This window comes from Rattus rattus, chromosome 6 (assembly GCF_011064425.1).
Source record: "Rattus rattus isolate New Zealand chromosome 6, Rrattus_CSIRO_v1, whole genome shotgun sequence".
Lineage (NCBI taxonomy): Eukaryota > Metazoa > Chordata > Mammalia > Rodentia > Muridae > Rattus > Rattus rattus.
In genome coordinates, this window is record NC_046159.1 from 22,037,020 (window position 1) to 22,051,473 (window position 14,454).

General features: G+C 39.1%; 1 protein-coding gene across 1 annotated transcript in view; it reads right to left on the bottom strand.

The window, feature by feature from the left end:
* Ano2 (anoctamin 2) overlaps window positions 1-14,454 on the bottom strand; it is a 332,547-nt gene that overhangs the window by 176,320 nt on the left and 141,773 nt on the right. Inside the window, exon 10 of the mRNA XM_032906571.1 lies at window positions 4,110-4,244. Coding sequence (XP_032762462.1) covers window positions 4,110-4,244 — 135 coding nt within the window. The remainder of the gene's footprint in view (window positions 1-4,109; window positions 4,245-14,454) is intronic.

Consider the following 14,454-nt stretch of genomic DNA (forward strand, 5'->3'; position numbering starts at 1 on the left):
AAACATCTTTTATAAAGCACTTAGGAATGAAAGTAATTACAGTTTCCCATGAGTAGTATAACTTTTCTAGCTTTAAAGTTCTAGTAGAATTGTGGCAAACATGAGAGCTGAGGTAGTTAAGTGAAGAGCTACTAAGGTCCCCTGTCCTTTGCAACTTCCTAGGACTCTACAATTTTGAAAAAATAAAAATATTTAAATCAGAGCATAGTGAATTCCAGGCTTCATAGGAAAATTAGCAATCTCTAAGAAGATCCCCCAAGTAGGGTTAGCAGACAGCAATAGACTGAAACTGACCAACAGCAAGGGAAACTTTAGAGGCTAATACCCTTGAGCAATCATTAGGTCATCAGAGCGATTATCATGAACAACTTTAAAAGTTTCTGTTGGTAAAAGAAAATGGAAAAACAGCCCAGAAAACCGAGAATCTGAGAGATTGCAAAAGTATCATTAGGAAGGAAGCTCAAAGCTATACATGCCTACTGTATAAAAGCAGATCAATCTGAAGTAAATAATGGAAAAAAAATGAGTCTTAAGGCCTTAAAAAAAGGGACAAGTCAATCCCCAAGTTATCTGTTGGAAAGAAATTATGTAGACAGGGGCAGAAATAAGTGGATATGCACTAAAAGAACAACACTATAGAACAGCCCTCAGACAAAGTAAACAAAAGGAAGAGAAGATGATCTAGACAATTGAAACAGCAGGAGAAAGAAAGATATTATAACATGGAATATCTTCTGAAGGATCGTGTATCTTGAACTTAGTGTATTATTCACACAATGAGCCCACCCCTCCCCCCAGTGCCTACATTTCCTCCAATTCAAGTGCAATTTCAATGCCATGGAGCTCAAAGTCACCCTCTGCTACACAGGGAGCTTAAGCTAGCCTAGGCTGAGGCCTGTTTCCAAAACCACAGAATTCAATAAGGAATAAGAAAAGCAAGAGCTAAAGGGAAATATATGGGAAGCAAAGTTACTGATTCAGGAGGCCAGAAAGATGGCCCAGCAGTCTGATCACTTGTTACTTTCCCAGAAGACTTCAGTTCAGTTCCTAGCACCCATTTTAAGTTGGTTAAAATCTAGTAAATCCAGATCCAGAAAATCTGGTTGTGGATTCTGCAGGTATATGCCAATACATAAACACACTTCTGGATTCTGCAGGTATATGCTAATACATAAACATATACACATGCACCTGCATAGACATGTGCCCACACCCAAAGGTAACAAGTATGTATAACAAGAAGAAAAAAATCAAATGGAATTAAAACTATGATTTAGTCCAGCTATGCTGTGTGTGTGTGTGTGTGTGTGTGTGTGTGTGTGTGTGTGTGAATTTGACTAAGAGACCACACCTAAGAAGTCTTAGGGTAGAATAAGAAGCTAAGATAAAAACTAAAAACACAGAAAACCAATTCAATGAAAATACACCAAGTTCTCAAGTCTAGGAAAAAGCAACAAACACATAATCATGAGATATATTTAGAATCCCAGATAAACAAGACAAGACAAGAACGTCTCAGGAACATATTACAGTCAGAATGCCAACTATGAATCAAATAAAAGAACACTAAAAGCTGCAATACAAAGCCACTGATGCAAACACAAATGCCAGCCCTTCAGAGCAAAGTCAGGCATCCACAAGCAAATGTAGTAAATTACTTAAATTTAAATCAAGAAAAGAATTGTCCTAAAAGTAAAAGAAGGATAATTGGGAAGGAAGGATACAAGGTGGAGGGAGGGTGGCAATAAGATGAGCGGGTATAGTCAAAGCAGGACATGCATGTGTGAAGCTATTCCAATGAAAGCATTAATTTGTACAGCTACTGTGATTCCATAATACAACAAAAACAGTGGAAGTATTTAACCGTGCTGGGTATTTAGGTGTGTCTGGGAAAGGTTAAGGAGTATAATTTTGTTTAGATTTAGAGACAGCTTGTCTGTTAACCAGGAATGCTTGTGCGTGACTTTATCAGGTCCACAGAATCTGGACTTCTGATATATATGCAGTTACACTTTCAGAGCAGGCCTTTGGGGCTCAGGAGGCAGCTCAGTGGCAGGTGCATCTGCCTTGTGTGTTGCCTAGGTCTGATGGCCATCACTCAAAACAAATAACAAAACAAGAGCAGCCCTCATTCAAAAGCCACAGGAAGTATCTACTATTGCATCTTCCTGGATTTCCAACATTCTTTTGATTCCGAAAATCAACCACCCGGATTTCAATCATATGTCAGTGGATTTCAATGTTTTTCAATGTGACTCACAATTCAAAATTACATGTGACTGCAGGATAAAAATACAAACATGTAGCCACATAAAAATACAGTACTGTAGACATTGGTCCTTCCTGCTGGTAAAGAATACTAATATTTCATTTCATTCTATCCTATGCTAATGTTCTTGCTAGTGTATATTGTCAGCCTGGCTGGATATCACAGAAGATATATCTGTGGGTGTGTCTGTAAGGACTATTTTTTTTAGAAATATTTAATTGAAGGGGGAAGACTCACCCTAAATGTAGGCTCTAGACTGAATAGAAAGAACACAAGAAGACATTGTGAGCACCAGCATCCATTGCTTTCTGCTTCCAGATTGTGGATACAATGTGATCACCTACCCTGTGTTCCTGCTACCATAGTGGACTGTGCCTTCCCTAACGGTGGAGTTACAACAAACTTTTCTTGAGTTGCCTTTTCCAGATATTTTTGTCAGGACCATGAGAAAACTAGCCAATACACTATCTGCTCCATCCAAGAGCCACAGATGGGTTTCTCTTCATGGGTGACAGAACACAAATATTGACAGATAGTGTGATATATCCCAGTGATAATAACACACTTCATGTGTAGACACAGCTTCACAGTATAGGAAGGATTTCTAGCCAGAAATCCACACTCTTGTCTCTTACACCAGCACCAACTTACTTAGCTTGCTCTGTACAGTAGCAACACTAGCTTCAGGTGGCTTTTTTAAGTCCCTCTCTACAAGAGTGGGCATGAAAAGACCAGCCCTGCTTCCTCTCACTAGGGAACACTATTTACTCCACAAGTCCAGTTCTCAGCCCTTTCTTTAGGATGGCCATCACATCCCCCACTACCGCAGTCAACTACAGTGAACATTTATAGTCTCTTCCCAATGTCCTTAATTCGTCTTGTTACTGGCAATACACCATATTGCTACAAAATTGACTGAGTAGCACTGCCACAATTGGTCCCATCTCCAATTAGGACAAGCTGAGCCAAGAGAACTTTTCACTTTAACGCACAGCACTAGGGAGATGGCTCAGTGAACTGTGTGGTCAAATATGTTCTTACAGTTTTCCTAGGTTTTGTGTTTTACATTTTTGTAGTTGGTGGTGGTGGTATGTTATTTTCTAAACTTTGTTGTTTCTGGTATGTTCTCTTTCTGTACCCTCGGTTGACTTCAAATTCACTATGTAGCTCCAAGCCTGGCCTCAAACTCAGCAGTCCTCCTTCCTCAGTCTCCCAAGTGATACTGAGATAGGATGTAATCACACAATTAATGTGTAATATCCCCAGCAATGTATAAGTACTTTTGTTCTTTATAGGCCTTCTCTTTTCCACAATAATCAGCCTTCATTCTCTTGGCTCTGTTATAAGCCCTACCTGATCTGTTGTGTCCTTCAGTTCCTGACCTTCTGAGCCACAGCACAAAGCTTCCCTGCAGCCACTTCCTATAGCATTTATGTTGGTTTAGTATATGACCACATGGATATGTGACCTCTATCCAATGATATTATATGCAATCTGATCTGAATTTAATGGGAAGCCAGAAGGCAAGTGTTGTGACATCAGGGGACAAAACCATTTATCTGGCACAACTCTTTTCCTTGGGTGTTCTTTGCCTGTCATAGCAGGTGATGGCCCCAAGGAACAAATTGACCATAGCAACCAGCATGGCTCTGCAACCATTCAGAACCTCTAGAACCTGCAGCTCCCAGATCCAACTCTGGAGGGAAGTTACTTGTGTGGGAAGGAATAGAGGACAAAGAGGAAAGACTTTGGAAAGAGTTGTGTGAAATGTACTCAGCTAGGGCAAAACTCCAAACTCTGACTACATGGGAATGGAAGATTCTCTCTAAAAGTGACTTACCTGGGAATATCTTCCTCGATTGTTGCACATCCATAAAGAAACACAATCACTCCAATGACAGAAGATGGGATCAGGAATGATGTATACAACCCCAGCCAAGCAAAATATAGCCCAATTTTCTCTCCAAAATACTTCCTGGAAAACCAAAAAAGAAAAGAAAATGTAACACGTACTAAGAACATCATATACCCATATTTCTTTTTGTTCTAGGACTCAAAATAGGTTGGCAAAAATATTCACTCCTTTTGTAATGAATTCAAAGGGATGAAGGCTACAGGCGAAGGGATCTCGGCACAAAAACTCAACAACTCATCTTGGCCGAGATGAAGTGCATTCCTCCGGACTCACACATACACATCAGAGCTGGCCGTTTGTGGGAAGTAGAGAGCTACATGAAAGAACACAGCCCTAACAGTAAACCAAAAATACAGCACAAGTTTCAGCATCCTCACCAATACAAATACCACATTATTATTTTAGATTCATACTGCTCAACCCACAGAAAGGTGTCCATTAAAAAAACCCACTTAACAAGGTGTATAAATCATATTTGTAGGTGTATGTGCTAATGTACACAAACAAACATATACATATTTAAACGATGACTAAAAGAAATTCGATAAAATGTTTGTAAAGGTTTCTTTGGGTGGGTGGTTTTTATTTCTTTATTTTCCAGACCACCTGATTAAGGCAGACTGATATACAAAAAGCTATACATATCTAACTTACGTGACATGACAGACCACAGCATGTTCCTTGCCTCTGAATATGTTCCCCTTGACCCATTCTTAAATATATTTTGCCCTTGTGTTGAGAATGCTTAGCATAAAAGAGCTACCCTCTTAGCAAAACTCTATTTACACTCTATAATGTTGTTATATAATGGGACTCTAGAGCAGTGGTTCTCAACCTTCCTAATCCTGTGCCACTTTTCTACAGTTTCTCATGCTGTGCTGACCCTCAACCATAAAATTGATTTTGTTGATACCTCATAACTGTAATTCTGCTACTGTTATGAAACATAATGTAAATATTTGATATGCAAATGTTCTTAGGCAACCCATGTGAAAAGGTCATTTGATCCTCCCCCAAAAAGGATCGTGACCCAAAGGTTGAGAACCACTGCTCAAGAGCTAATCCATACATACTATGCAAATAAAGCTTCATACCCTTTGATTGACATCTTCTGTTTTCCCCTCAATATAGGTCTGGTAACAACAACCTCACAGTCAGGTGCTACGTGTCCTGTAATAGTAAATCTCTCATAAAAGTGACATCATACAGTGTTTGTACTACTGTGCCTGGCTTATTTCACTTAGCTTAGTGTCCTCCAGGTCCAGCCATATTGTCACAAATGGCAGAACTCCCTCCTCTTATCACGCACCACACTTTCTCTGTACATCTGTGGGTATATACTTGGATTGTTTCTACTTTGGGCCAATGGTGGATATTGAGCTATAAACAAGGGTGTGAGCATCTCTTTTTAAGATCTTGACCTCAAATTCTTGAAATATATATATATATATATATATATATATATATATATATATATCTGAAATATATATATATGAAATATATATATGAAATATATATCTGAAATATATATCTGAAATATATATATATATATATATATATCTGAAAGTGGGATTGCTGCATCAAATGGTTTTTAGAAAAATATCCATATTATTTCAACAATGGCTTCTGTAGTGTGCTTTTCACCACTAGGTATCTGTACCTATCCATCTATCTTACCATTTGATATTAGCCATCCTAACAACTATTAAGTAATATCTCATTCTGCCTTTGTTTCATATGGTTCTGATGACTAATGATAAAATTTTTTATTGACTATTTGATGTTTTCTTTGGTGAAGTGGCTATTTAATTTCCTTCCATGTTTAGATGGGTTTTTTAATGTTCTAGGTTCTTCTCTCTCTCTCTCTCTCTCTCTCTCTCTCTCTCTCTCTCTCTCTCTCTCTCTCTCTCTCTCTTTTCTATCTCTCTCTGTCCCTCCTCCCCTTCCCCCTTATTGGGTTATAAGATTTTCTTGAATATGGGTCCTTTTCCAGAACTTTGGTTTATAAATACTTTTTCATTTAAAAAAAATAATACAAAGCAGGAAACAGAGATTTATTCAAAGTGGTCACATTGGGAAGAAGGACAAAGGGATCCGGAAAACCCTTATGCCTATCTTTGGGGTCTTGAATTGAGTCAGATTGAGAATACATTTTAGGCTGATATAATTCTGTCTTCTTTTGTTTTTCTTGCCTAAATACAGTATCTGTGAGACTTCCTCCACATATTCCTTTAAACGTTCCAGGGTGTCAGGTTTTACATGTAGATCTTTAACACATTTGAGTTAATTTTGTACATTGCCCAAATGAAATACCTAATTGTAAAAGTAACCACAGAGTAAAAGTCCCACAGAAAACTATAAAACTTTGACTATAGATGCTCATGGATGGTTGGGATTAATAAAGCTAAAATGTCCATACTAGCTCTGTTAATAAACACATGTTAAATGATAATCATTTTTTTGTATTCTCTTTTCGTTCTACAACTGGGACAACTTTAAGTGTTCCATGTTTTAGTGCCCTCAATCTTTCTCATACTCAATTGTGTTGGCTCTCTATTGGAGTTTTCTTGTGAGCTCTTTCTTTTCTCTTGTGAGCTCTCTGTTGGAGTTTTCAGTTCTATCATTCTATTCTTCAGCTCCAGCATTTCATCTTTATTCTTCTTTATGATTTTTATGTTTGCTTTTTCAATTTTTTCATACGTTTTGAGCCTTTGTTCACTTCTGGTTTAAGTTCTCTGCATGTGCTTTTATCTAGTTTGTTAAGACCCATTAAGATTACTGTTGTTAATTATCTGCCGAGAACATTGTTGATCTCAATTTCTTTGGGCTTCGTTCCTAAAGCGTTATCTGGCCCCTTAAGTGAGTGTCATATTTGCGTGCTTCTTGCAGCCCTAACGTGGCTTTCTCTGTGTTTGGGAAATGGTCACTTTTAGTTCTTGCTGGTTAGTTTCATCCTGGTGGAGAGCATCATCAGTCATGCGGGTAGATTATGCGTGAATCAGCCGGCAGGTTCTATAAGTAAGATGGCTAAGACTGTGTGCTGATATACCTGAGCCAAGTCATAAAAATGGATCTGTTACCACGGTCTAAGGATGCAACCACTGCAAGAGTGTATGACCAGAGTCTGGAGGTAAGAGATCTAGGAATGCATTGGCATAGTTAAGCCAAGGTTTAAAAGTGGGCCTGCCACCACGGTCTATGGATGCAACAACTCCAAGAGACTCTTGTCAGAAGGACCTGTTTCCGGGGTTCAGGACTGAAGTGGATTGTTAGTTCATGGATTCAGGGATTGCTACAGGGTCTGTGTGAAGATGGGACTGTCTTTGGGTTCTATGGCCAAATGGGGCTGCTTGTAGGTCTGTTAGAAAGTTAGAAGAGTTTCTGTGAGGTTTTCCAGTGTTTGTAAAAGGTCGAGATGGCAGAGGCCAAAATGGGGCTCCCTTTTAGATATGAACACAATCTTAGCTACTTCTGCATCTGTGCATATAAAGGTTGAGCTGTCACCTATATCTCATAAACAGACAAGGCTGCTTCTAGGTTCACAGTTAGACGTATTTTTAGCAGGGACATGGGCAGGCAGTTCTGTTACCGCAGGGCGTAAGCCAACTTCTCAGTGAAAGGAAGTATTGTAAACTCTCGTGTAAATCTCAGAGCTCTGATAAAGGCATATTTTACCTGTAGATGGCTATTAAATCTGTTGCTTCTCTGGGAGGGGTTCCATTCTACCAATGACAAATCGGCTTTATTTATCTACCAAGTGATAAATCACTTTATTTATGTCTATATTTTAATTTTACCTTTGTTAGTTAATTATTTAAACAATGACTAATTTCTTTTCAAGAGAAACTTATATTTGTATCTTTTTTTAATTAGATATATTTCTTTACTTACATTTCAAATGTTATTCCCTTTCCCGGTCTCCTGTCCCCAAGCCCTCCCATCCCCTCCCCGTCCCCCATACAGGTATTCCCCCCATCCATCCCCCCTACTGCCCCCCCATATTCCCCTGCACTGGAGGTCCAACTTTGGCAGGACCAAGGGCTTCCCCTTCCACTGGTGCCCCAACAAGCCCATTCTCTGCTATATATGCAGTTGGAGCCCTGGGTCAGTCCATGTATTGACTTTCAGTAGTGGTTTAGTCCCTGGAAGCTCTGGTTGGTTGGCATTGTTGTTCTTAGGGGGTTGCAAGCTCCTTCAACTTTTTCATTCCTTCCTCCAATTCCCCCCAAGGGAGTCCTGTTCTCAGTTCAGTGATTTGCTGCTAGCATTGACCTCTGTATTAGATATGTTCTGGATGTGTCTCTCAGGAGAGATCCATATCTGGTCCTTTTCAGCATGCATTTTTTTAGCTTCATCAATCTTATCTAGTTTTGGTGGCTGTATATATATGGGCCACATGTGGGGCAGGCTCTGAATGGCCATTCCTTTCAGTCACTGCTCTAAACTTTGCTTCCATATCCCCTCCTATGGATATTCTTTCCCCTTTTAAGAAGGAATGGGAGCATCCGCATTTTGATCATCCCTCTTCTTGAGCTTCCTGTTGTCTATGGATTGTATCTTGAGTAATTCATGCTTTTGGGCTAATATCCACTTATCAATGAGTGCATACCAAATGTGTTTTTCTGTGATTGGGTTACCTCACTCAGGATAATATCTTCTAGTTCATTCCATTTGCCTATGAATTTCATGAAGTCATTGTTTTTGATAGCTGAGTAGTACTCCATTGTGTAGATGTACCACAATTTTTAATCCATTCCTCTGTTGAAGGGCATCTGGGTTCTTTCCAGCTTCTTGCTATTATAAATAAGGCTGCTATGAACATAGTAGAGCATGTTGTCTTTGTTGTATGTTGGAGCATCTTTTGGGTATAGCTGGGTCCTCAGGTAGTGGAATGTTTTTCTGAGGAACCTCCAGACTGATTTCCAGAGTGGTTGTACCAGTTTGCAATCCTACCAACAATGGATAAGTGTTTCTCTTTCTCCACATCCTCGACAGCATCTGCTGTCACCTGAGTTTTTTATCTTAGCCATTCTGACTGGTGTGAGGTGGGATCTCAGGGTTGTTTTGATTTGCATATCTGTATCTTTTTTATCTTTTCTTTAAACTTAGCCAACTGTCACACTAAGGCATTTCATCAGAATGAATATTGTAAATCTGTAAGAGAAAACTTTCTACAAAGAATCAACAAATTTCATTTCCCATAAGCCTATGGCATACAGCACAGGCGAGAAACTTCCTGTCTTTGATGGAAAGCCTGAAAGGCAAGGAGTGTGGCAAATAGAATTATAAACCCATTCTCAGACTTAATATTTAGGCAGTTGCAGGAGAACCGTCACCGGAGAAATGAAGATCATCTGTGAAATAGTAACTTTTGTTCTGCCCATGATGAATCTTAAGTTTCAAAGGAACCAAGAAAACTTAATTTTTCAAAGTGACAACACATCACAGAAAGCTGGGACATATGCACAAACAACCTAAGAAGCAGTGTTCTTCCCTTGCTTCAAGTTCCTGGGTGACCTCTGTACCCTAAATTCCCTACCTCAGTCTTATACTGTGACCCAGAATTTAAGCCAAATTGAGCCTTCCCTTTCCTAAGTTGCTTTTAATCCACGTCTTATTACAACAGAGATCAAGAACACAAAGCATGCTATGGTAGCAGTAGATTGCTGAAGGTACCTGAAGCTCACGGTATCCTAAAGGGACAAAATGCAAACTCACCTCAACCTCTCAGTAGACTGGCTCTGTCCCATCACTAATGGCCTAGCAAAAGAGCACCTCTGTAGAGTGGAAACACTGTAAATCTCAGGTCCCATTCCTCTCATGCAGAATGCCTGGCATTCTGAAAAAGTTACAAGGTACACAAAACCTAAAAATCATATTGTTAAGAAATAAAGCAATTAATGATACCAAAGTTGACCGTCTGCTATAATGAGATCATTACTTCATGATAATTATAAAAAATATACTAAAGAGGAGTTGGCCAGAAAATAAGAATCAAACAAAGAAAAATAAAAGTAAAGAAAGCCATCTAATAATCAAAAGCTACAGCACAAAACCAGTTAGATGGCTCAGTGGGTAAGTATGCTTGTCACCAATTCTGACGACTTGAGTTGGAAACCAAGAAACCACATGGTAAGAGAGAATAAATTCCTGAAAACTGTCCTTTGACTTCCACATGGGTGTGTCCATGCAGCCACCCACCTACCCCAACACACATAAACCAGATAAGTAAGTGAGCAAATAATTTTTAAATCATAGGGCAACATAAAAGGACCCATCGTACATGTCATTAGAATCTCAGTAGGAATGAGAATAGATTAAATATTTGAGTGGATAATTCACCACAGCTAAGAATTTCCAAAAGCCATGAAAAACAATAAAACGCAGGTGGTAGTCACATAAGTCCAAGCTGAGCGGGCATGAGAGCCATCAGCAGTCACCTACCTAGACACACCATAGTGAAACCGAAGCCATCCAAGATAGAAAAGCAAGCTCTTTAAACATACTGGGTGAACAGCCACATTAAATACAGAGGGAAAATCTTAAATGGGACTGCAGCCAGTTTCTCAGCAGAAACTGTGAAAGCTAAAGAGAGTGGCAGCTTCAGAGTATGTAAAGAAAAAAAAATCTGTTAACCTAGAATACTACACATAAAGAAAATGTCTCTCAAAAATCAAGGCAAAACCCAAATATGGCAGCAATCAAAAGCTTAATTCACTGCCAACAAAGCTGCCCTACAAAAAAATGTTGTAGGAGCTCTTTGGGTAAAATGAGTATAATCCAAGTCGAAATATGAATCTACACAAGATAGAAAGTACTAGAAATGGTAAAAAGAATGATAAATAAAAAAACATCCTTATTTTTAATCTACACGGACTATAATTCACTTTCTGAAGCATGCTTTTTCAACGTGGGTAGCACCATCCCTGAGGGGAGCCACTGTTGGGTTTCTGGAGTCCAGTTTAGGAGATTGGTTGTTGCCAAAGGCAGAGGTAGCACATAAACATATATAGTTTATCCATAGTATTAAGAGTTCATGGGACAAGAAAAGACTGGACTCTGAAAATGGTACTAGAGGAACAAGATTTAAAACTCAGGTTAAAGCAAAAAGAGTGACTGTGAATTGTGGGATTTATAGCCTGTGCATAAGTTATGACAACAAAAAGGGATGGTTAAAGGAAGAGAAGGGAAGAATGCTTTTGTAAATTGCATTGTGTGAAGGGTGTGGAGATTTATATTTGAAAGGAGAGTGTAATCAATTAAAGACGGTAAACCCAGAGGAGTCACTAAAATATGCCCATGTTAGAGTTAACTAGTGGACCATGTCTTAGCCAGGGTTCCTATTCCTGCACAAAACATCACGACCAAGAAGCAAGTTGGGGGCAAAGGGTTTATTCACCTTACACTTCCACACTGCTGTTCATCACCAAAGGAAATCAGGACTAGAACTCAAACAGGGTAGGAACCTGGAGGCAGGAGCTGATGCGGAAGCCATGGAGGGGTGCTGCTTACTAGATTGCTTCTCCTGGCTTGCTCAGCTTGCTTTCTTATAGAACCCAGGACTATCAGCCTAGGGATGGCACCATCCACAATGGGCCCTCCCACCACTGATCACTAATTGAGAAAATGCCTTACAGCTGGATCTCATGGAGGCATTTCCTCAAGGGATAACTCCAGCTTGTGTCAAGTTGACACACAAAACCTTCCAGTACAGACCATTATTGGAGAGGAGGTAGAAAAATCAAACAAAATAAGCTCAAAATTGAAAAAAAAAGGAACAAAGAAAAAATAATAAAATGATAAATTTACAATATAAATATATTAAGGATTATATTAAGTGTGAACGGTTTAAATAACTCAAAAGGCTGAGATTGTGAAGTTAGGAAAGAAAGTAAAACTCGGGCATATATTTTTATAAGAAATATAATTTAAATAGAAAGGCATATTGGGACATAAAAAAGATCATAAGTATGAATATATTATGCAAACACCAATTTTAAAAAGCTAAGACAAAGCAGACTTCAAAACAAAGACTATTACCAGGATATGAGAGAAACCTACATAACGATCCCTTCACTAAAATCAAATAAGCCTAACTGTGTGCATACATTTTCAAAAAGCATGCAGTAAAAATAGATAAAAATTAAAGGATAATAAGCAAGTTTTCAAATAGAAATTACCACGGCTCCTCAACTTACAACGGAGCCACACCCGAACACACATGCCGCAAAACAATCTAAGCTTAAAATACATTCGGTTACACAGTCAGCTGCGTGTCATCAGCTTAGCAGTAGGCTCCATCGTGGGACATCATTGTTTGCCCTCATGACTGCCTGGCTAATGGAAGTTACATTTGCTGCCACTGCCTCCCACATTGCAAAATATGATGGTATAGTTCTATATAGCATTAGTTAGGAAAAGTACACAGTATGGTTTGTATTGAACTTATGTCACTTTCATAGCATCATGAACTTAAAAAAAAAAAACAAAATATTAAACCAACTATTGCAAGTCAGAGGTCACATGGAGGGACACCCGTATCCCCCCTGTTTTAGTAATTGAGAAGACAAGTAGCCATAAAGTCAGGAAGACAAAACCAGCCCAAGCCAAATCAGTCTGATTTACATTTATAGAATTTTCTACCAAATAACAACAGATCCTTATCCTTTCCAATCCCCAGTCACAAAGAAAGTCCAAATTCTGAGCCATAAAATGAACTTAACAAATGTGGATGCTTGAAATAATAAATATTTTGTTCCATGACCACAACTAAATTAAACTGAAAACTGCCAGAAAAGTGATATCTGGGGGAAATCCCCAAAGAGTTGGAACTTAAACAATGCCCTTCTAAACAACTCACAGATCAAAGAAGCCATCACAAAGACAACAGGAAGCCATTTCAACTGAGTGAAAGAAAAACACAATTCACCAAACTTTGCGTGGTGCCTTTAGAGCCTTGTTTAGAGGAAAAGCTAAGACATTAGATACTCGAATTAAAAATACAGTGTTTTGGGTTAGTAATCCGAGCCTCTACTTCAACTAGAAAAACAAGCAGAAGGGAGTGGACACAAATGCATAAATGAATAACTGTCTTACCAACCAATTCCATTTATTTTTTTTAGTTGTGGAAGTCAAGTAGATCGATGTGCAATGACTACATCTTTTCTATGGGATGTCTGTTAGCACCTTTGGGGACACAACAGAGCCCAGAACACAGGCTCTGGGACAGCAAGGGCTGCATAGGGATGTTGCTTCTGCCATTCCCGGAGATCAAAAGTCTCCATTCCTCTTACCTTTGTTTACCCTCGTTTCAAATTTTGTTACTATGAAAATTAGATGAGCTAGGTTTATGAGAACATTGAAGATAAATACATGTTAATGGTGACTGACCATATTACTCTGGATTAACGTGAAGAGCTTCTGCTCACACATGATGACTGAGTGACACTGCAGGCTACATCCTGGGGAAAGACGTTCTCATGAAGAGAGTCAACATGGGTTTCTAGCTAGAGTATATAAAGGACTTCCACCTGTCATTAAGAAACAGATGGATGACCCAAGTGAAAAATGTGCAAGACTTGAGTATAGCACTGAACAGAATAACCAGTTGACCAATAAATACAAAAGGTACTCAGTTGATTTAATTCCCTGAAAAATGCCAGCAGGGTAAGTCCAGACAACCCCTATTTCCAACACTGCCCCTGTCCATCAGCCTGAAGGGTGACAGGAACAATTTCTGCCTTTCAGTTCTGACCTTAGAAAGATCTGAAATGGGTTTGATTAGAAGAGCATTTGCCACGCAAGTGTGAAGTCCTGAGTTAAACCCTCAAATTCCACATTATTTAAAAAAAAAAATCAACCATCGCAGCACACACTTATAATGCCAACGCTGGGGTTGTGGGGATAGGGAGATTTTCAGTCACAAAAACCAGGCAAGCCAACAAAAACCCCTCCCTGGTAAGACCCAGGGATGGGACTGACATTGCTCTTAAATTCCAATTGTTAATGTCTTTCTTTATACATTTCTCTGAAACAATATAAGTGGAGTACAGTTCATAAGGAGCCAGTATTAAAGAGAAATGAGGGAAGTGTGAGATTCATCTGTTAGTAGTGCATGCCCAGCCTCCAGTGGAGGGCTTCATGAGCAGTATGCCCTCAGGGCTGTCTGAACCTTAGAAAAGCAAGTTAACATTAGGGTGCAGCAAGAGTTAGAATCATGTGGCAAAAACAGCCCAGGTTGACTCAGTAGCTTCTGTTGCATGCTGAATAT